This window comes from Chenopodium album, chromosome 17, assembly GCF_948465745.1.
Source record: "Chenopodium album chromosome 17, dcCheAlbu1.1, whole genome shotgun sequence".
Classification (NCBI taxonomy): domain Eukaryota; kingdom Viridiplantae; phylum Streptophyta; class Magnoliopsida; order Caryophyllales; family Amaranthaceae; genus Chenopodium; species Chenopodium album.
Window position 1 is genome coordinate 44,283,773 of NC_137850.1, and position 23,661 is coordinate 44,307,433.

Sequence of the window (23,661 nt, forward strand, 5' to 3'; positions counted from 1 at the left end):
CAACCATTTCCCAACCCCAAATTCAGGGAGAGTTGTGAGAAAGTTGTGCTACTTGTGCATTAATATAGATTAATTATAGAAGTTAAAGTACATGTTATTAACAATAAAGCAACTAAATTTAAAATTGACCCCAAAAACTAATGTCGGCTTTCCATGATTGAACCAATCAAAACTTTTTGAAAAAAAAAAAAAAAATAAACAAATTCATTTCTACCAACTCCCCTTCCTTAACCAATTAGTAGAATTTGAACAAATAGTAAGTAGGCAGACTAGGCACCCTTATAAGGTAAAGATATTGAGGGATGCATTTTCTTTCCAAATCTTTCCGAAATTGAAGGAAAATAGATCTTGAATTCCCTTACAACCTTGCCTTTTCCATTTCAAATCCAAATTACTACGTACAAACATTCGACCTTCCGGTACATTTATCCAAATACGCTAACAAAGTGATAAAAATAATACAACCGTTGTATAGAAAAACTTTCGAATATAGACCCTTTCTCTAGCTCATCTAGTCATCTTATTCCATTGGAGAATACCATGACAAGACTAGTTAGCACTTTTAGTCTTTTTAGCATTTTAGTCAGAATTTACGAAGTACGTAGTACTTTGTAGTGTTTGTAGAAAGAGCCAAAAAAGTTCTGATGAAACTGAACAAATACAGTAAATAGAAGAAAAAGACCAAAACCGGTTAATTAACTAAATCACCAAAAATAGTACTATGTATTTCTTAAAAAAAAAAGAAAAGGAAAAGAAAAAATTTAAATAAATTTAAAGGTAGCAAACTTACCCAAAATAGGAAAAAGAAAAGCCAACAATTGCTATTTTTCCCAGTTTTTAGCTCTTCAAATACGAGTATCTAATTTTATTAATATGAATGGGAATGAATTTGGAAGTTGAAGTTTCGTGAGCTTTTTAATTCTAGCACTTGAATAAAAAGAAGGTATCTTCCTTTTATAATAGTGAAAAGAAGTTAACGTGTCAAGTTGCTTATTTATCAATTTAATATTGAAAAGTCCCTTCTCAACCTTTTACTAGTACTAGTGAAATAATCAAATGTAAAGATCGTTAAACTTTGTACTGTACTTCTTTTTTACTTTACTTGCTTAAACTTTTATACTCTGTATTGTTTATCATTTTTTTTTACCATTTTTTGTGAATAATATATAAAGAAAAACATATTCATTGTGGAATCTTTTTAAATTCTCTCATTAAGTAGTATAATTTTCTTAATATGAAAAATCAAAGTTATAATTCATTAAAGTTTTGCATTGACAAATGTGATTAGAGAAACAGGTCAAATAAAAAAAAGGAGAAAGTATGTACATCCTACTCTCTCCCTTTTTTATTTGTTCAGCTTTTAGTGCATACTTTCTTCATTACTTTTTAGTTGACATGTTTTCTTAATCATGTTTGCCAATGCACAAATTAAACCGTTAATATCTTTAATTTTTGATAAACAAAAATTATAAAAAGTTGATATTTAGAAAATATATATCGTGACGATTCCAACAAGATCTCACATCACTATATTTTTTTATTACATATAAATCACAAAATACGGTCAAAGAAAAGTGTATGAATAGTGGTAAAGTCAAAACGCGTCAATAATAAAAAAAACAAAGGTAGTATTTTTTATCAATAATATATGAAATATTTGGTTATTTTCAATAATGAAACTGAAAAGGCAGATTATAAAAGTCAAAACCCATCTTGAAAATTTTACACAAAAATTGTGTGATTAGGAATTGACATACGAAGTAACAAAGTAATTGTATATGTCTATATTTCTTAGAATTGATTTCAATGTATAATGACAACTAAATGCTCCTATTAAAAAAAAAAAAAAATACTTACTTGCAACAATCACGTACTAATAAAATATAGTCAACGTTAATACTTCCTCCGTTTTAATAATATTACATCAAGAATGAAATTACGCATCCCAAAATTTTATATGTTAAATATCTATACTTGTATAAGAGTCAAAATTATAAAAAGTCGATATTGTAAATGTAGTTTATGAGACAAATTTTACAACATTTCACATGACTATATTTTGCTTAACGTATAAACTATATTATATGATCAAACAAGTGATGAATAGTGTCAAACTCCAATTGTTATAATATTATTAGTACGGATTAGGGGTGAGCAAACCGGGTACCCGGTCAAAATTTTAGGACCCGGACTTGGAATTGGTTGGAACCGGGTCCTAAAATTTGGAACCAGAATTGGAATTGGTTTAACCGGGTCCTAAAATTTAGGAATTGGAATTGGAACCACCGGGTACCAGTTCCGATTTCGGGTACCCACTTATGTATGTAATTTTTAAAATATAATATAAATTATAATTCTTATTTTAGTTAGTATCATTATTAGTGTTTAATACTTATATTTATATATGCATTAAGCTATTTGTATTCATGTTAGGTATTAATAATACTTTTTTATTTTACAAATTAGATACATTTAACATATTTTTATTATCTAAAATTTAGTTAGTTTAGGATATATTGGGTAACCGGGTACCCAACCGGTTCCGGTTCCAAAAAGTTGAGAATTGGAAGGGGTTTTATTAAAGAGAATTTCGAATGGGGTTTTGTTTTGACGAATAGGGGTTGGAGTTCGGTTTATTAAGTGAGCGGCGGCCAAAACACATTCACCCCAAAAATAAATAGGCAATTTTGCTTGAAATCTCAAGGCTCTCCCAACATTAAGAATGTGTTTATGTTTTCGTTCAACTCTCCCATTCTGTTGAGGGGTTCCCACACAAGAAGTTTGGAAAATAATTCCAGTAGCAATAAAAAAATCAATCAAGCAATTAAATTCGGTTCCATTATCACTCTGAACAATTTTAATTGTTTGATTAAATTGCCTTTCAACCATAGCAACAAACGCCATAAACATCTGAAAAACTTCTGTTTTATCAATCAACAAGTAAATCCACACAGCTCTTGAATAATCATCAACAATAGTTAAAAAATAACGAGCCCCACACGAAGAAACATGTCGATATGGACCCCATAAATCACAATGCACTTTCTCAAAAATTCTAGATGTTTTATTTTCACTCAAGGGAAATTTGTCTCTAGGATGCTTAGCACGAAAACATACTTCACAACCTTTATTTAAACTACTTTTATTGCTAATGTGCGGAAGTAACTTAACTATTTTCTCCGAAGGATGCCCCATTCTTCTATGCCAAAGCTCCAAATCTGACATTGCTTCAACCACAGACACCCGTTGCACCATATTCGACTTGCCAAAGAAATAATATAGTCCATCTCGCCTAATTCCCGTTCCAATCAGCTGCTTCAGTCGGTCCTATATAGCACACATATATGAGTTAAATTGAACAACAACATTTAATTGATCACTGAGTTGTGTAACGGAAAGTAAATTGCAATTAAGATGTGGCACAAAAAGGACTCCAGAGATAGTTATTTGATCGGATAATTTGACCGATCCTTCCAAAGTAGCAAAAACACTTTCACCATTCGGCAATCCAACGGGACATTCAATATAACGAGTGTCAAATAACCAAGATTTATTGCCGGTAACATGATGAGTAGCTCCGGTATCTATAATCCAACAAGTATCATCAAATTGACGATATAGATGATTTTCATGAATATTTGCATTACCCACAATTATAGGTAAAGGGGACGAAGGTGATGTCTCACCACCGGCCATGGTTGTGATTTTGAAGGGAAAAAAAAAAAAATTAACCTGCTCTTGATACCATGATAAAATAGAGAAGAATAGAAAATAATTGGAATAGAATTGCTTGCCTTCTCATTGAAAAATATTGGGAATATATAGAGTTACAAAGATATCAGGAATTAACTAAAATATAAAAGATAAATATAAGGAAATATTCTATCAAATCTCCTAATATACGATAATATCTCAATAGAATTGGTTATAACCGGGTCCTTAATTTATTACCCGAAATTGGAACCACCGGGTCCATTCTCGGTTCCGGACCCGCCGGTTCCTAACCAATTCCGGGTACCCGGAATTTTTGCTCACCCCTAGTACGGATGAGGTATATAAAGTGGTCAAAATCAAATTGTTGTATCCGAGTAATTTGTAAGGGTCTGTTCTTTTCAGTTCAGTTCCTAATTTCCTTCTCTTGTAAATAATACATTTCAACTCAATTTAATTCAGTTTAATTCAATTCAGCTCCAATCATTTGAATTCAATTCAGCTCAATTCAGTAAATTAGAACATGCCCTAAGTATTTAAAAACGATTATAAGTATATACGAGTACGAGTAGTTAGACTTTCTCAAACGAAAACTTGCAGAACACGCTGAAAATTTACCATAAATTTCTCTTATCGAGTCCAGCCAGGTACGAAGTACGGAGTATTATTTAGTTAATTTAATAGGCTGGCTTGGGCAAAAAGAAAAGATAGATTAATGAGGTAGTATGGCGTGTAGTAGTGCACGAACATGAAGAAGAACACAAAGATGACGAGTGGGATGATGTAATCCTCTACTCTAAATATTAAAACTGTTGAAATTAGCCTCAGACCCTTCAAGGCAATGTCGTTCACTTGTTGGACAGAGCAACAATTAATAAATAACCCCAACTTGGTTTCAAATAAAATTCATAATTAATACACAAATATCAAAAGTGAACATATTTACCTAATCCTTGGTCTCAAATGTAGCAATAAGTTTCAACATTATCATGATTATCGAGATGAAAATTGATGTTGCCCGTCATGCATGATTGATTAATTGACGTACCATCAAATATTTGAATTATTGTGTTATATTTCAGATGATGGAGGTATCAATTTGGATGTTCAAGCTGAATTTGATGAAATTGGAATGGGTCTAACTTTAAACTTAAATCATGATAAATTATTACGGAGTATGTTTTTGCGAGTCATATTCGAATCGGTTTTAGATCAAGTCAGTAGGGTCAACTTTTGATCTCTAGTTTCACATTGTATATATTGACTTTATTGTGGTACATATCAACAATCAACATTTATTACATGTACCTTGTTGTGTCTTTGCTTCAATTCGAACATATGCAAGGAGATTTTATAGATACTCTGTATTAATTTTATAATTGGAATAAATTTGACTTCGTAGCTTTGAAAATCAAATTAAAGTGTCTTAATAAAGGGTCGGGCATATAAAGCTACTAGCTTAGTTAATTAAAGCTACAGACCTTATATTGTAAATTCTACAAGTGCTAAGAGGTGTTTGAAGATAGTTGCAAGGATGGGCCTTACATGCTTGAAGTTTTGTTTCCTTCCATGTTCTAATTTTCAACATTGTAATGATAGTTGCAAATAAACTCAAGATGTAGTTAGTTTCAAGTAAGAGAGGCTATGGCTTGAAAACGTTGTAATTTAAAGATTTGACATAGCAAACAAAGTTACAGTAGTTGTGACTTGATCAGTGTGGATTCTATAACATTTTAACTTTTATTTCAAAACCAAATAGTTAGAATTTTAGAGTCTATTTACATACATTGGCGGGAGCTCACTTTTGTCATGTTTAGTTTTCTTTATTTTTACTTATGTGATTTTATATGAATTTACTTTTTCTAATCTAATCTAATAATCTAATTTTACTCAACTTTGACCTCATATGTATGCTAATCAATAAGGAAAAAATGTACCAAGTGGAGTAACAAAATTGAATATATTAAATGATAAATAACCGCATATAAAACGATAAAGTATATCTAAACTTATCTTTGTGATTTATTCTAAATTTTTTTTTAATTCGATCTAAGATAAGTAAATAACAAGGTGAACTACTGTTTAAGTTAAGTTAATAAGTCATTCAATTGTTGACAAACCAATATAGCATACAAGACAATAATTTGATGGCAGAGGAAATAATATATTGGAAGCCCGGGGGAAACATATTAAGTTTATATTATTTTGGCGGGGTTGAATTCCCATTGATTTTTCAAAGAAGGACAACAATTGGACTTTCCTTAGATGTTTTTCCTTCGAACTTTCATATGATAGTATTTTTCCTATCTATTACTGAGTAGTTGCTACACATCTTTCCCTTTGATTAGTGAAGAATTGTTTGAAACAAAGGCAAAGAAAATAATAAAATACTACCTCCGTTTCATATTATTTGCAACGATTATACATTTTTTTCTGTACTTTATGTCAAATCATTGCAAATAATATGAAACGGAGGTAGTATATAGATTTAGTAATTTACAATGTATGAAATAAAAGTCGCAAAAAAGAGGTTTTAAAAAAGTAATCATTACATGCTCGATAAAATGCAATTTGATAAGAAAGTAGGCTAAAGTATCACCATCATATATATCTTAATATACCAAATTGGTTGAATGCCCTTATACTCAATCTATCCCCTAAATTTGTTTACCTTTTGAGTTATCTTCATACAATACAAGTATATTTCTAGATGGGAATATATATTACTCCCACATACATACAATACTTTCATTGCGTTTTGCCTTTTCCTAGGGCAAAGAAACTGAAGGAGTATGATATGAACAAATGGTTTCAGGCTTTCAGCTGCACGTGATGTTACAAGAACGATTATGATGCCTTGATTGCGGACTGTGTAAACAATGGTTGAACTGCGAATTTGATTTTAAAGTCTTTTTAGGATCATATATTAGTTGTATCACATGTCATTCGAATAATACTCTGTAAGTTAGAGTTGTAGAGTTCAAACACGAAGAATCATTCACCATATCTCAAAATAAAAAGTAAATTCTAAGTGAAATACAAAGTATAACATTCAATGCTAAGACAATTCAGGGTTGAAGCCTTTAGTTCAATAGAGAGATATCCTAAGTTTCTGAAACACTCATTGTTAGTACAAACTTTTCCAATCTAATCAAATAAAAATCCTTCATGATACATTGATACATCTTAAACGAAATAAAGATGTATTGAGTACAAAGGTGAGGTTTGAGAATACATGTTTGACATCTACCATGATTTTATGAAGAGTTTGTTTGTTTTTTTTTTTTTTAATTAAATTTTGTTTTCTAAACTAATCACAATTTGTTGAACCATACTCCCAAAGAAGAACTTCAAAAAACCACACTCATACTCACACTCCCTCCCCCAACAAAACCCTTGAACAAACCAGGGGGAGAGAGAAAAGAGACTCACCAAAATGGAAGACAAACCACGCCAAGAAGCCGGATCTCCGTCACCGGAGCCGGCAATTCCCACCGCATCCTCCACAAAATCCGGCGATTCTCCGGCGACAGAACCACCAGCTCCTCGCCGCCGAAACCAAAAGCGTAAATCCACCAACATTTCATCATCGGCGCCTCCGAAGCGCCACGCTCGTGAGAAAGCCGCCGCCGCAGCAGCCGCCGCTTCCGGCGGATTCTTCTCTCTCCTTCCTCCGATCCACAACGGTCCGTTAACCAGAGCTCGGCAGTTGTCCGATAACAATGCCGCCATCTTTTCTGCTCTTAATGCTATGAAAGATGAGACTTCTATGGCTGCCGTGAATGATTCGGCGGTTGCTGAGGGAGGTGAAGAAGCGAAATTGGCTAAGGAAGAATGTGAGAAGCTTCAGGCTATGATTGACGCTGAGTTTGATGAGATTCGAATGCGTGATTCGAGTGTTCATGTTGTTCCTGTTGCTGCTGGTTAGTTGAAGTTCTTTCCTTTTTATAATATTTTATGAATTATTATGTGTTATTCTGCTGAATTTTAGGGTTTTAGGAGTAAGAATTTAGCGAAATGGAACGAGAATTGTGTATGTAAGGGATCATGTTTGTGTTTGTGATTGTGATTAGGTTGTTCATGTTGTTTTATTGCTGGTGGTTAATTGAATTTTATTCATATTTACATCATTTATGATTTATGTGTTATTCTGCTGAATATAGGGTGTTTGGAGAGAATGTAGCAAAAGTGAATGAGAATTTTGAATTTTAGGGTTTATGTTCGTGTTAGTGATTGCGGTTTTGGTGTTTGTGTTGTTTTTGTTGCTCCTGCTGGTTAGTCGAATTTCATTCCTTTTTACAACATTTTTATGAATTATGTGTTATTCTGCTGAATTTAGGGATTCTGGAGTAAGAATGTAGCTAAGTTGAACGAGAATGGTGAATTGTAGGGATCATGTTTGTGTTAGTGATTGCGATTTTGGTGTTCATGTTGTTTTTGTTGCTGCTGGTTAGTCGAATTTCACTCATTTTTACACCATTTTATGATATATGTGTTATTCTGCTGAATTTAGGGTTTTTGGAGTAAAAATGTTGTGAAAACTGAAATGTAGTGAAATTGAACGAGAATTGTGAATTTTATGATTATGTTTGTGTTAGTGATATGGATGTTGGTGCTTAATTTGTTTTTGTTGCTGCTGGTTAGTTGCTTTACAGATTTTCACTCTTATTTCATTGCCTTTATGATTTTGTTATGCTTAATAACAACAGTGGGAAATCATAAATGTTGCTAACTATGAAAGATTTGAAATTTAGGGATTATGTTTGTGTTATTAATTACGTTTGTGTTGTTCATGTTGTTTCCATTTCTGCTGGTTTGCTGCCTTTTCGGATTCACATTTTCTTTTAATTTATACTTCTTGTTGTGCTTAGTTTTGGCCTTTTGGAATAAATGATGTGAGATTTTACAATCTTAAACGAAATATGTGAACTTAGAGATTGTTAGTGATTTCCGTTTTGGTACTCATCTTATTTTGTTATACCTGGTTAATTGCTTTATGAATTTTCATTTATTTTTGTTGATCATCTGTGCTGCCCAGCTTTGGGTATTTATATCAAGAGTTTTGTGTAAAGGGGATGAGCTGAACAAGAAATGTGATATTTAGGGATCATCTTCGTCTTTGTAGCATCTGGGTTATATAAATATGGTTTTGGTGGTGATGTGGAGTTTTTAGCTTGTTGTATGAGCTAAGGATGCAATTTTGTCTTTTTTTGTTGCCTTTTAGGCTGCTACAAAATTCGAACTTGTTTCCGTTGAACCGGACAAATAGAGTTGATAGAGCATTTATTAAAAGGATGCGTTACACGTGTGTGAAAGTGGAAGTAAATTACGGGTTTAATTTAAATTTTATACCAATTGTAGATATGAATGATGCACTTAATTTTGAAAGGACTAAGCATCTAGTGAAAGGCTTTTTGTAACTCAGCCTCCTCTCTTTCTTACTTGTCTATCCATATCAGGACATCAAACTCTTACATACATGGGGGCGGTATGGAGTATTCTATATACTTTTTATTTTTGGTAAGAAAGGTAGATAATAAGTATTCTCTATACTTTGCACATTGGGATAAAATGTATTATGATGTTGCCTGTAAAGTATCTTATGAATGTACAAATAAGCTCTAGTCTGTAAATATACTTGCTCTTTGTACAAGTGTATTTGCCAGTTTTTTTTGCTACTGCATGTAATTTTATGTCTGGGATCTGAGGCATGGAATTTGATATGTGACAGAAGCATCTTTTGTGTCTTGGTTGAAACCGTTCCTCCTCTTTTACTCTGCTTTTGTCTTTTTTTTTTCCCCATATGATTGCTTTTGCAAACTTTGTAATCAAATAGTGTGAGCTACTATGTATTAGAATATTCTTTTATTAATACAGTTTTATTTTTATATTAAGGTTGGTTTTCTTTTTTTTTTTTTGTGAAACATAGGTTGGTTTTCCTGGACAAATATTCATTCAATTGAGAAGCAAACACTGTGTTCTTTCTTCAATGAGAAGGTGGAAAATCGAACTCCAGACATCTACAAGGAGATACGGAATTGGATCATGAAGAGGTTTCATGCCAATCCCAGCACAAACATTGAATTAAAAGACCTGTCAGAGCTGTCTGTTGGGGATTTAGATGCAAGGCAAGAAATTATGGAGTTTCTAGATCATTGGGGTTTGATTAACTATCATCCTTTTCCTCAGAATGACCCTAATGTTGATGCCGATCCAAATACAGATGCTGATAAGGAAGATAAAGCAGATTCATTAATTGAAAAGTTATATCAGTTTGAACTTGAGCAATCCTCTCCACAGTTAGTTCCAAGAGCCAACATGTCAGCAGCAGCAGCAGTGCCATCAGGCCTATTTCCCGAGTCTATTGCTGAAGAGTTGGTAAAACAAGAGGGGCCTGCAGTTGAGTATCATTGCAACTCTTGTTCTGCTGACTGTTCTCGCAAGCGATACCATTGCCAGAAGCAGGTAGATTTTCTTTGATTTGATTGTTCTTTATGTGTGTGTGTTATTTTATATTACCTTTGTTTTGTATTTTTTGCAACTTTAGATGTTAGGCTAAATTTGTAAGTGAGTGTTAGAGGAAAAAGATAGAGAGAAATGACAACATAAATAGGAAAGAAAACATTTGTTGCAAATAATATGAAGCATCAAATTTTGGCAAATGTTGCAAATAATATGAAACGGAGGTAGTATTTAAGTTTTTAATTAAAAAATAAATAGGTTCTTAATTGAATTACTAAATTAGTTTCTTGGGGAGAGAGAGAGAAAGAGAGAAGGGGGGGGGGGGGGGAGGAGGTAACTGACTTGCACAAATATGGTCTCATTCTCTCTCTCTCTCTCTCTCTCTTTGAGCCAGCAATACTTAGTGGGATGTATGTCATGGATTCTGACATCTGTTTAACCTGGATTGTGGTTTACATTCTTGAAGTAAGGCTAGGGGTTCCTTTATCTTGTAAAGGGAACGAGGAGGGGTGGGTTAGAGGCATGACTGCCTGAGGGCCAGAAATTTGGAAATGTCCTGAGCTACTAGTTCATGTTTGCAATTGTATTTGCAGTTCCATATTGCTCTTGACTTTTTGAGTGTGATCTTAGTGGCTTTCTTTTTGTTATTTTCTGGATGCTAAATGGCTGACAATATTTCTGCGCACAGGCAGATTTTGATTTATGCAGTGAGTGCTATAACAATGGAAAATTTGGCTCTGGCATGTGCCCCTCTGACTTTATTCTAATGGAGCCTGCTGAGGCTTCGGGATCAACTGGTGGGAAGTGGACTGATCAGGAGACACTTCTCCTGTTAGAAGCATTGGAACTTTTCAAAGAAAACTGGAATGAGATAGCTGAGCATGTTGCCACAAAAACTAAAGCTCAGTGCATATTGCATTTTCTTCAAATGCCTATAGAGGATACTTTTCTTGATTGTGATGATACAAAAATTCTTGCTCTGGAGAATGGAGAACCAGCCTCAACCAGTAATGAACTACCTGTCCCAAAGAATAATCCAGAACCCTTAGAAGGCAACGCTGGTAAAGATAAAGGTGGACCGGCAGAGAGTGGAAGTGGTAAAGATAAATCTGAACCATCATCAAGCAAACCTATTGAAGATAATGCAGAGCCATCAGATAAAACTGATAGTGTTGCTGCTCAATCTGTGTCTACCCAAAAAGAAATTTCGAATTTAGAGGATGGTCTCAGTGAAAAGATAGTTCAGGGTAAAGGTGATGACTTAATAATCAAGGCATTGAAGGAGGCATTTCATGTAGCTGGTTGCCCACTTACTCCAGATGACGAACTTTCTTTTGCTGAAGCGGGTAATTCTGTGATGGCATTGGTAAGATGAACTATGTGAATGTGTCAATTATTAGTTTTCTTCAGAAAGTTTCTTAAAAGCTAGCAGAGCAATTTAACCTTTGGATTTCACATCTGATCCGTGGTTTCAAACATAAATCTGTATGGGCATGTGCAGTCTTTTGAAACTGTGACTTGCCTTTTCAGGAACAGGACAAAGGGGATGGATGATAGGAATAGATACTGTATAGGGTATTTAGAAGTCAAATAGTTGAAAATTTGGGGCATACAAGCTAGGATTGATGTTATGCTTTGACAACATATCTTGAGAAATTGGCCTGCAGCCCATAAGTCCCTGGATTTTTTGTTTGTTTGTTTTGCAATTTGTTGATAATGTTGACTCTATCATGCTCTTGATATATCCATTTCTCAGGCTGCATTCCTATCTCAATTAGTGGAACCTGATCTTGCTGCTGCATCCTCCTGTATCTCACTAAAGACGCTCTCTCAAAGTTCTCCTGGGTCGCAACTGGCTGCAAGGCACTGCTTTATTCTGGAAGATCCACCAGATGATAAAAAAGAACATATTGTTTCTGAGAGGTATGTTCTGCTGCAAGTTGCTTGAATATAAAACCATTGTACAAGTCTTTTGTTGTTGTGTTCATTTGTCAGTTGGATTTTATCTTTTGCAGCACAGCTACTGATAAAGTTGATCAGAATGCTTCAGATATGATTGAAGAGGAGTCCAAAAATGACAAAGTTATCCATACCAAGGAGAAGTCCACTCCATTATTGGATGAAAGTCATTCTACAGATGGTCAAAATCACAAGAAGGATGCTAATACAAGTGATGACCCTCAATTGCCTCCTGGAGAGCAAGATACATGTGCAGGAAGCTCCCAATCCACGGAGAAGCCTGATGAAGGGACGCCCCAAGTCACTGAAAAGCCTGATGAAGAGATGCCTCAAGCAGCTGAGAAGGCTGACGAAGAGATGCCCCAAGTCGCTGAAAAGTCTGATGAAGAGATGCCCCAAGTAGCTGAAAAGTCCGATGAAAAGTTCAAATCAGTGGAAAAGCCTGATGAAAAGTCCCAGCCTGAGGGAAAGTCCCAACTCGTGGAAAAACCTGATGAAGAGAAGTCCCTAGTCAATGAAAAGTTTGCTGAAAAACCCCAAGTCATGGAAAAGCCTGATGAAGAGAAGTCTCAAGTCATGGAAAAATCTGATGAAAAGAAGTCCCAAATCATGGAAAAACCTGTTGAAGAGAAATCCCAAGTCACCGAAAAATCCGATGAAGAGAAGTCCCAAGTCACGGAAAAGTCCGATGAAGAGAAGTCTCAAGTCACGGAAAAACCTGATGAAGAGAAGTCCCAAATCACTGAGAAGCCTGATGAAGAGAAGGGGATAGTAGAAGAAAAGCATGATGAAGTTACTAACGTTGAGCAGGGTGAAACAAAGTCTTTGAACGAGCCACAAAATCGCAGCCTGCAGAATGAGCAATCTCTCATGGCTCCAGTGGACCAAGCTACTTCTGCATCTGAAGTTATGCCTCCGCCTGGATCAAAATGTGAATCAGAGAACTCGAAGACTACAGAAGAAAATGTTCGATGCACGGATGTCCCGAAGGATTCAGATATGGAGCCCAATTCTGTTTCTGACAAGGCAGAGCAACAGGAGGTAGCAGGTGCAGTTCCAATGGTAGAAATTGCGTCAGAGGCAGGTATATTTGCTTGTAATTCTTGCATATAATTCTGTATTGCGGAATCTTAAAAGGGTCACTAAAATGGCGTACTCTTGATGATACTTGACTCCATGAGAATTTGGTGAATGTGTGTTGTCTGTTGACCATCATTTGATGGATGGAGAGTAGCATGGAAAGCTTGTTTCCCAGTCATCATTATTCATCTTCCAACCTCTTTGGTGTTAATGATTATTGTCTACCTGACCTTTTGTAATTGACAAGGCAAATTCTTCTCTGTAGGAGAGGATAAAATGGAAGTTGATAAAAGCAGGGATCCTATATTTATAAAAACAACACGGAAAAAGGATGATGACAATGTAGCTAAGTTGAAGCGTGCTGCCCTGGCTACACTCTCTGCTGCTGCTGTGAAGGCTAAACTTCTTGCCAATCAAGAAGAAGATGAAATCAGGCAGCTATCAACTATACTGATTGAGAAGCAGGTAAATCAACCCCCGCAACACACACACACACACACACAAAACAAAAGAATTGAAAGTGAAGAAACTAAACTAGGCAAAGCCAAAATTTTTATCTTTTTATCATGAAGTCAAAGTTACTTCGTCTGCTTAGTTTATCATGCAGAATGTTAATGATTATCTTGTCTGAAAAGGAATAGATTATCCTGTTGTATGAAGGTAAATTAGTAATTTCTTGTAAATGCAGCTGCGGAAGTTGGAGATTAAGTTGAGTTACTTCACTGAAATGGAGCATGGTATTATGAGAGTTAGGGAGCAGCTAGAGCGATCAAGGCAGAAACTTTTTAATGAACGAGCTCACATCATTGCAAGTCGACTTGGAATACAATCTTCTTCATCTAGGATGTTGCCATCATCATACCCAATGAATCGGATGCCTCCAGGCTTTATAAATTCAATGTTGAGGCCATCGATGGGCTTGGGTGCTCAAAGGCCTCCCATGTCAAGGCCTGTTGTGACGTCAGTGCCTCCAACTACAAACATGCCTGCCCCAGCTGAGGTGGTAGGAGGAAGTTCAACGCAGCCTTCAGCCATGGAAAATCCTTCTGCAGTTGAGACAAGCTAAATCATGAATTTCCCTAGAACGATGCTCTCATGCATGTGGTGAACAGTGTAATGTACCTTAGACCCCCACCCCTCCTCAACCTCTCGTAACAGCCTAGAATTTTTTAGTTTGTATAATATGAAGCCCACATTTATGTCTTCATGGGTCAACCTCCTATCTGTGTTGTAATTGTCAATGGAATGGAGGATTCTTTCCGCATCACAAGACTTGGCCCTAGATGCGGAGATGACATGGAATACCATCAAGATGACATGGAATACCATCAAGATTTTCCTTTCGACTAGTGTTGAAGGTAGTGTTTTGCAAGGGAAAAAAACATTGGATAATTAGCTTTCATTACCGAGTAGTTAAGTTTAAGCATAATCGGTTCATTTTTTTGGTAGATCCTTGAGTTGTACCCTCCGAATTGGAGGTCATAATGTAACCATATTACTACTTCAAGCGACATGAATCAAAACTTACTACAAAGTAGCTAATAACTTGCGTAGTATTAAATTCAATTACTACATTGAAAAGAGATCTTTTGTTCATCTTGTCGGGCAGTCTGGCCCCACTCAAAAATCTGTTTTTGCTGAGAAATGCTCATCCTCAACTAAGTTGAGGCATGAGTGACTCAACTAAATTTAAAAAAAAAGGAAATTTTTTTTTTTCTGAAATCAATGAGAAATAAAGAAGTGAGTACAAGTAGGTCCCACTAATAAAGAAAGTCAGCAAAAGAAGGAATCTTTTTCATTTTCTGAAGAAACCAAGACTCACCACATCGAAATTAATGGCGGGGAGTTTTCTCTAAAAATTTTCCCCCAAATTTTTTCCCCCAAAATGTTAACAATAATTTTCCCTCCCAATTTTTTACACTGAAAATTAATAATGTAATTCCTTATTCTTTCCCCATTTACTCCAGAATAATTTACTTCATTTATAACACCATTTATTTACACTCATTTCAATTTTCCCTAATTTGTCTCAAGAATTCAGACAAAATCCAATTTTTTCCCAAATTTATGAATTGCCGATGAGTGTTTATTAAAGCTATGGAGCTGATTGCGGGAGTGAAGCTTGCAAGTGAATCTGATTGCTGAGCTGATAGAAACGAGGTGGGTGGCGAGGCGCGAAGGATTTTAGCAGATGGAATTCACATGAACGAGCACAGTGATGCAGTTAGGTACTTCACCAACAACGCATACCATGGCCAACAACATTTCCCTCCCCCTCAAGCCTTTGTGTACAACAACAATGGGTTTCCCACCAATATGTCCATTCAACATTTGCAACAGGATTCTAATCATTCAATAATTAATTGATTTGTATAATAATTAATTCAATACATTTGTTTGAATTTTACATATTTGGATAACTGTGTTATGACAGATACCATTTGTAATTGGGATGGTATCCTAAATTAAGACCATTACACTCGGGTGTTGGTAGTGTAAAGGTACCATCTGCGTTTCTTTAAAATCCCACTAACTGATTTTGTTTTTTTCCTTGTCAAAGTCGTTCATCTTTGCCTTTCCCTTCTTATTTTCCATGTTTGCAGTGCTTTAAGTGTTTTAAGTGAGGTAATAAATGAATGGGTGTTGCAAGTATACATTTATATAAATGAGTCAGTAAGTGAATGTTATGGCAAGTACAAATGTAGGTGTAGGTCATTAGTTAATATGTTTGTGACTAACACGTGGTTTGATAAGCGGTTATTATACTATTACAGGCTCAGATGGTACGATCATTGAATTGATCCACGCCATTTTTCATCAGGATGGTATGAAGTATACAATATTAATTAATGTTATAATAACATTAATAGATAATGGGGGTATGATTGTTACACATTAATTAATTTTATGAAACAAAATAAGAGACGTGATACATACACAATTTAAAACGAAACATGATTGTTCATTTGATAGGAGACGTGATACATACACAATTTAAAACGAAACATGAATTTCCAAATAGATATTAGTACCACTAATGCTTAAACATAATACCAGAACGGTTTAGTAGATGTGATCACTTCTTTGTTTTTTCTTTTAAGAGAATGATCTTCTACTTCAACTTAAAGAGAACTACAAGGAAATACTAAAAAGTTAGGCATAAAACCTTAAAACCTAAAGAACTTATACAAAAGTATTGATACTATTGCATCGCATGGTAGTACATTTTCATTGTAGTCTATACCATCTTATTAGTTGATGGTGTAGACTGCCTACATTTGGGGGGTAAACGTAATACCAGGGAATTACGTCTTCATATCTCTTCGCTTCCGTCCGTGTCACTGTCTGTGGTTGTGTAGTCCGAATCTGAACTCAAATCCATATCCCAAAAAAGCCGATCCGCAAGCTTCTTCACAGCCAAATCCATTTGGTTCTTGTAATCTTGAGGATGTAGATCGGTGATGTAAGGATTAGTTAGTAGAATATCCATGTTTTCCATGACATCTATCCCATTAGCCTCCATCATCATGTTTTTGAACGTGAGGAAGTTATCTTCGTCGGCTTCAAGGTCGTATCTCAAATTTACGCTTACAAAATATTGATGATAATTCATCATATTGTGAAGTCACCTTATTTATTTGTTACAATTACCATAACCTAATGCTTTTCTGATTGACATGAATAGAATCACTAAATGAACCAATAAAGAGTGGACAAGTTTTTGTTGGTATGGCATATATACCAATTTGGTCAAAATGGTATGCAGGTGTTGGATCAAACACCGGCAGTAAATTCTCTGGTATTATGACATGCTGGTCTAAATTTAGTGACAAATTATGTAATTCCCACTCCAAGTACCCCCACAAACCCCTGTGCAAACCATAAAAATCACATAGTAAAGGTAGGTGAACGGGGAGTATGTTAACACTTGGTGGTGGTATGAGCATGCACTTACCCGGAAAGGGGTCTGCATACAACGCAGATGAGAGCAATCCGACCCGTAAAGCATCAACGGGTATCGTATTACCCGACTCAGTATCATCATAACTAGAATAGTACAATGTCTGGTTTATATTCAGCTCTACCTAACATCTACTAAGGGGCTTTAAGAACATAACATAAGGAGGATGATATGCAATTCGTCTTGATGGTGAGAGTTGTGTTGATTTAAGTTTCATACATATATTTGGAGAGGTATTGGCCATGTTTGTAACACTAATACTTCCAAAAGCATGACCCTAACTTCTTATTTATACACAAACATTTAAGCATTAATGCACTCCCAACGACTGACCTTAATCTAAACACCATCACTCGTCCAGATAGTCTCAAAAATAGATACCGAAATGAAATATAATGGTATTGAATTCCAAAGACAATTCAATTTAAGTTCAATACCATCCAAGGTACTCTTAATACCATTGACATTAACATGGTATACCATTCCTGGTTTGGATATTGTACAACAGCATTCATTCATGGACATTACAAGGGCATTAACTTCGGGAGTGCAAGTATAAAAAGGGGAAATAACAGGGAATTAATACTAGGGACTGCAAGAATAGAAAGACTTGCATGTTTAGTGATCACACCTCTCAGGAAAGATGTGGTGGAGTGATGTACACTTTCTATACCATATTTTATACTCATTTTATAGCTATTTTCTTATGGTTTTTGAGCTCTACGGAGCTACTTCTCGCTAATATCCTCTTCTCTAGTGCGGTTTGGTCTATTTAGTTGATTTTGTAGGTATATGAAGATTTTCGGATGATTTGGACTTGTTTTGGATAGCCTTGAGAGCTTATGAAGATGTTAAAGAATTTTCCCCGTGTCCGCCCTGCAGGGCAACATTGCCCTGGTAGCCAGGGCGAAGAAGGAAAGAAGAGAAGTCTCAAAAGAGGAAGTATGAAGAGTGTAGCTTTTGTCCGCCCGGACCGGGCAACATTGCCCTGGCAGCCCGGGCAGACAAGAAACTTCACAAGAAAGGCTACGTGAAGAAGCGTTTGGGCGATGTTTCTCGCGCCCGACCGGGCGGCTTTGCCCGGTCTGACCGGGCAAAGCTTCGCGAGACGCGTTTTCATCATTTTTCGGGATTTCTTAATTAAGGGATATAAATACCCCTTTGTAAAGCCCGACTAAAAAGACTAGTTATTATCTTAGCAGCTTTTAAACACTTTTAGAACCCTAATATTCTCTCTAGATCTAGATTACATTTGATTACATTTGATTACATTTGATTTTCAAGTTTTAATCTTTATTCATCAACGATTGGTACTTTTCTTCATTCAAGCAATTGGTATTCATCTTTATTCCTTCTTTTACTTTTACTTGCTTATTAATTATGTTTTCTTCATTGAATATTGTTTTTGCCTTTGTTAATATGTGTGAGTAGTTTCTTTATTCCAAGATCTAGCGGAACCCGAATATGATTGATGCATGATTTAATTCTTTAAATTCTCTAATGATAATTGCAATTGATATGCTTAATTGATTATGCTCATGCCAATATTAGATTAGGGATAATTAGTATTGTTATTAATCCATTGTTTTAATCACAACGGGAGTTGGGTTTTGACGGATTTGAATAAATCAATTAAGGGTTTGAAGTTCATCACGGAAGTAGGTGAACGGATGATTAGGAAGTTAGAGTAATGTGCTCAAGGTCTTTAAATTGCATGATTCCACGGAAGTAGGCTTGATTGTGATTAGAGAAGCCATTGATAACTCGGGAGAGACCATTGGTATTATATAGGGATTACTTTTCCTCATTAATCAATTGAATTATATGTTAGGGGTAGAACGACTATTGCATTAATTGTATTCGTGGTGATGCTTGATCTTGGATGTTTTTAGCATTGATTTATCATATTATTTAGTTTAATCGCTTTAATTAGTTCTTTAGTTATTGATTCTCATTCGTTTGATTTGGTTACTTGCTTAGTAATTGCTTGAGTCTATTTAATTAGTTGAACCATAGTCTCTTGGGATCCGACCCTTGCTTGCCCGTCTACATAGTAGTGGTCTAGTTAGGTTTATTTTTGTTAGGTACGCGACACGCCTATCAAATTTTGGCGCCGTTGCCGGGGACTAACGGTTTCATTCTAGTTATTTGTGATTCGTTTTTACTAAGCATATATTTTGTTGCTTCGGCTATTGTTCCTTGTGTTTTTGATCTCCCGTTTTAGTTTCTTTGTTGCATGCAAACTCGAAGTTCAGGTTCAGATGATTTAACACCTTTTGATTCTGAGATCGAAGCTACTGCAAGAAGACGAAGAGGTAAAAGGAGGAAAAATCGAAATACAAGAGATATGGTCGATCCGGGAACAAAATCTCTTTTGGAGTATGGTATTCCGGATACAACAACCGGATTCCTCTCTAGTATTGTTAGACCACCTGTCACCGCTCAGAGTTTTGAGTTGAAGCCCCAATTCATACAGTTCATCTCCAATGATTCTTTTGCGGGCTCACCTAATGATTGCCCTGTGAGTCACATTGATAGTTTCTTGGAGAAGTGTGACACTATGAAGCTCAATGGTGTCACTGATGATGCTATTAGACTACGCCTTTTCCCTTTTTCACTAAGGGATAGGGCAAGGGAGTGGCTACGAGATGAAGGTATTGGTTCTTTTGATACGTGGGACAAGCTTGCCAAGGCCTTTCTAGTCAAATTCTTGGGGCAAGAGAAAACCGCAAAATTAAGGAACGAGCTATCTACTTTCCATCAATCCAATGACGAATCCCTATATGACGCATGGAGAAGATTTAAGCGATTGCAAAGACAATGCCCTCACCATGGTATTCCAGAGTGGATGTTGATCCAAACGTTCTATAATGGTTTGACCCATGAGTTTCGCATCTACATTGATGCTGCGTCCGGAGGTTCCATCATGACTAAGAACCCAATCGATGCGAAGGATTTGATTGAGAAGATGGCGGCTAATGATAATTACCATCCAAGGGGACGAAATGCTATCAACATAGGTAATAAACATGATGTTGATGCTCTAACCATGTTGACTAGTTCTGTGCAGGCACTAACTCATAAAGTCAATCAACTCCAAGCTGAGTCCCCTCGACCCTCGATGGAAACTTGTCAGATGTGTGGATTGCAAGGACATACGGCACGGGAGTGTCAACCCAATTACGATGGAATGACAATTGAGCAAGCCAATGCTATTTATACCACGACCTCCACAAGGCCATTTGATGAAGGGTGGAGAAATCATCAAGGGTTCTCATACAAGAACACTCAAGCTATAGCGAATCCTCCATCACCACCCGCTTTTCATGCAGGGGCACCTATCAATCATCATCCCATGCACCAACCACCACCTCAATCTTCAAATCTTGAGTCCATTATGGAGACTTTTGCTACTTCCCAACAACAACAACAAGAGCTTATTTCAAAGCAATTTGAGTTACAAGCAAGGCAGAATGAATATTTTGAAAACTCGATCCAACTGCTTGTTGCTCAAAATAAGAGGATAGAAACTCATCTTTCTCAATTATCACAACAAGTGAGTCATCTATCAACTCTTCAAGATCAAGCAAAAGTCCAAACAAAACAATGCAATGCAATTTTCGTGAAGAGAGATGAGTTGACTACGGGGGGATTAGAGAAGAAAGTGTGCAATTTAGAGTCGAAAACTGAAATACATGAGAATGAAGGTCCCAAATATGTTGCTCCACAAGCCTATGAGGAACCGATGCCTTTCCCGCAAAGGTTATCAAAAGTCGTGCTCGATAAGCATTTTGGGAAATATTCTGAGACTCTTAAAAAGGTATATGCTACCATTCCTTTTTCTGATCTTATAATTCAAATGCCTCAATTTGCAAATTTTGTGAAAGGAATTCTAGATCATGATCATAATGACAAGAAATTAGAAAGTTTGGTAGTAAAGGAGAAATGTCCTGATCCTCTACATGATAGCTTACCACCTAAATTGCATGATCCTGGTAGTTTTACTATCCCTTGCATGATAAACGAAACATATTTTGATAGGGTCTTGTGTGATCTAGGTGCTAGTGTTAATTTAATGCCCTATTCTTTGTATGAAAAATTAGGTTTGAAAAAACTTAAACCCTCCCCCATATCTCTTCAAATGGCTGATAGAACTGTTAGACTCCCTAAGGGTGTAGTTGAAGATGTATTAGTTGGGATTGGTGAACTTGTTTTTCCTGTTGACTTTGTTGTAGTGGATATGAAAGAAGACCTCAAGATCCCACTTATCTTTGGTCGCCCTTTTCTTGCTACAAGTCAAGCTTTAATAAATGTTCCTAAAGGACAAGTGACCATTAGGGCTCAGGATAAACAAGTTGTGTTTAAGCTTTTCAATGACCATAATTTTACTTTCGATGGTGGTACTTGTTTGAGAATTGATGCTACTAACCCTTTGGTTGATAAGTGTGTTTCTAATAGAAATCTTGTGAGCAAAAATGACAATATTCCACCACATGATGGGTTTAGCTACATTAAAATAAGCTCGGACACAAAACACATCGACTCTAATTTGAAAGAGTTGTTTGGAGGTGGATATATTAATGAGCAATACCACGGAGTATCTTCTCCGTGTGGTGACCCAGGTTGAGCTACTAAAGAGGGGTCGAGCTAAAGACCTTAAACAAGCGCTAAATGGGAGGCAACCCATTCCGTTTTTTTTATTTATTTTATTTTCCCTTTTCTTTTATTTATTTATTTATTTATTTATTTTCTTTTTAGTTTGGGATTATGATGCGACATTATTTTGAGGGCGGTCCCAGCTCCGCCCTTAGGTATGATCCCGCCTCTGCCATTAGGGCCTAGTTTTCTTTTTTCCTTGCTTGTTCTTATTCGATATATGTTCACATTGAGGACAATGTGAAGTTTAGCTTGGGGGAGGGATTACTTTTGGCTTTGGGCAGTTACTTTGTGAATCATCATGACGATGAATAGCTAGTAAACTACTTCCCTGTGCCCCTATCCTTGATGATTTAAAAGTTTTTTTTTTTAGCTTGATTTTGATTGAAAGACTTGCAATGCGGATTAAATGATCATGATCTAATTTTGGATTGTCTTGGCCTAATGGAAGTCAACTTTTCTCAACTGTGTATGAATCTGGAGCTTGACTGTGTTAACTGTGAGGCTTGAGCCTTTAATATTCATTCATGTGTGTTAGTTCCTGGTGTGACATTGATCTTAGTTTTGACTTGAGACTTTTAGTAGTGTGTCATGATACATTGCACATGCACGATGAGGAGGACGAAGGCCATGTTCATTAGGTAGCCTCCAGATGAATTTAGAAACGTCTGTTCCCTTCTTGCTTACCCATGTTGTAGCCTTGTCCATGTTCTTCATCTAAGTCACAAAATTAACCTATCGGCCCCAATTAGTAACTTATCCCAAGTCTAGCTTGGGGGAGCCATCTATCTTGGTGTTCTCTATGGTTTGTGATGATGTTTTAGAGGAGATTAATTTGAAGCTTGAAGGTTCTTGAAATTTTTGCTATATGATCTATTTTTGAAGCTCTTATAGTTTGTTATTTAAAATAAAAAAAAATTCAATGAAAAAGAAATGAAAAAAATAAAAAAAAAAAAAAGGAAAAAAAAATCAGCTTCTTAATGGATAAATAAATGAGCTTCAGAAATAAGAGTAGTACGATGAATTGTTATGTAGGGTGAATAAGGTGGTAGTTGCTCTCAATCCAAGTTATGTTTGGAGTGTGTGTTCTTGTGAATTAGTTCGATGGGATTTTAATTTGTATTGTTCATTTTTGATGGCTTCCCTGAGGGACTATATTTGCCTACATTTTCCAAATTTTCCTACCCATTTTCACCCGGCCTACATTACAAGCTTGAAAAAGACCTTCTGACCTTCGTGCATAGTATTGTGTTCATGTGAAACGAGTCTTTTGTCAAAATGCTGGAGTATTTGTCACATTTCGAGTCGACTTTTGACTAGGTTGAGCGGCGTTATCACCCTTTAAACACGCGAGTGTTGTGAGATAGGGGGTTATCATTATTAGTGGGGATGGAGAGAGATCGGGCTCATTTTTAGCTCGCCACATAAAATTGTGCAGAGTGACCACTAAGTGAGATATTCTAGTCATCGATTCCTTATGTGTACATGGTTGACTCTGTTTGATGGCCATTCAGGTTAATTGATAGTCTGAATGAGGTGATTGGTTGGCTAAGATGCTTGTGTATCCGATTTCGATTTTGAGTATGATATTTTCAAATGTATTATGGGGTGAAGTATGTTTATTTGGTTGTTGATAGTCATTGATTGTCTTGCTTGAGGGCAAGCAAGAAGCTAGCTTGGGGGAATTTGATGTACACTTTCTATACCATATTTTATACTCATTTTATAGCTATTTTCTTATGGTTTTTGAGCTCTACGGAGCTACTTCTCGCTAATATCCTCTTCTCTAGTGCGGTTTGGTCTATTTAGTTGATTTTGTAGGTATATGAAGA

General features: G+C 35.9%; 2 protein-coding genes and 1 non-coding gene across 3 annotated transcripts; 2 read left to right on the top strand and 1 right to left on the bottom strand.

Annotated features, from left to right (window-relative positions):
* The first annotated feature begins 7,068 nt into the window (after positions 1-7,068).
* On the top strand, positions 7,069-14,760 carry LOC145589839 (SWI/SNF complex subunit SWI3D-like). Its single transcript, XM_081646525.1, has 7 exons — positions 7,069-7,634; positions 9,641-10,176; positions 10,862-11,539; positions 11,930-12,096; positions 12,189-13,216; positions 13,478-13,677; positions 13,901-14,760. Exons 1-7 carry the CDS (start codon positions 7,148-7,150, stop codon positions 14,276-14,278), a joined length of 3,474 nt encoding a protein of 1,157 aa, XP_081502651.1. The 5' UTR covers positions 7,069-7,147; the 3' UTR covers positions 14,279-14,760.
* A 4,649-nt stretch (positions 14,761-19,409) lies between these two features.
* Positions 19,410-21,800, top strand: LOC145589109 (uncharacterized). Its single transcript, XM_081645672.1, has one exon. It carries the CDS (start codon positions 19,410-19,412, stop codon positions 21,798-21,800), a length of 2,391 nt encoding a protein of 796 aa, XP_081501798.1.
* Positions 19,905-20,011, bottom strand: LOC145590258 (small nucleolar RNA R71). The gene has a single exon (XR_014101896.1). It is a non-coding gene; the product is annotated as a small nucleolar RNA R71 (small nucleolar RNA).
* Positions 21,801-23,661: the final 1,861 nt, after the last annotated feature.

Excerpts from the sequence above, each read along its gene's own strand:
- LOC145589839 (XM_081646525.1), top strand. The coding sequence starts at position 7,148 with ATGGAAGACAAACCACGCCAAGAAGCCGGATCTCCGTCACCGGAGCCG. Across the intron at positions 11,540-11,929 it reads GTAATTCTGTGATGGCATTG|GCTGCATTCCTATCTCAATT; the intron begins GTAAGATGAACT and ends TCCATTTCTCAG. Across the intron at positions 13,217-13,477 it reads AGAAATTGCGTCAGAGGCAG|GAGAGGATAAAATGGAAGTT; the intron begins GTATATTTGCTT and ends TCTTCTCTGTAG.
- LOC145589109 (XM_081645672.1), top strand. The coding sequence starts at position 19,410 with ATGCAAACTCGAAGTTCAGGTTCAGATGATTTAACACCTTTTGATTCT.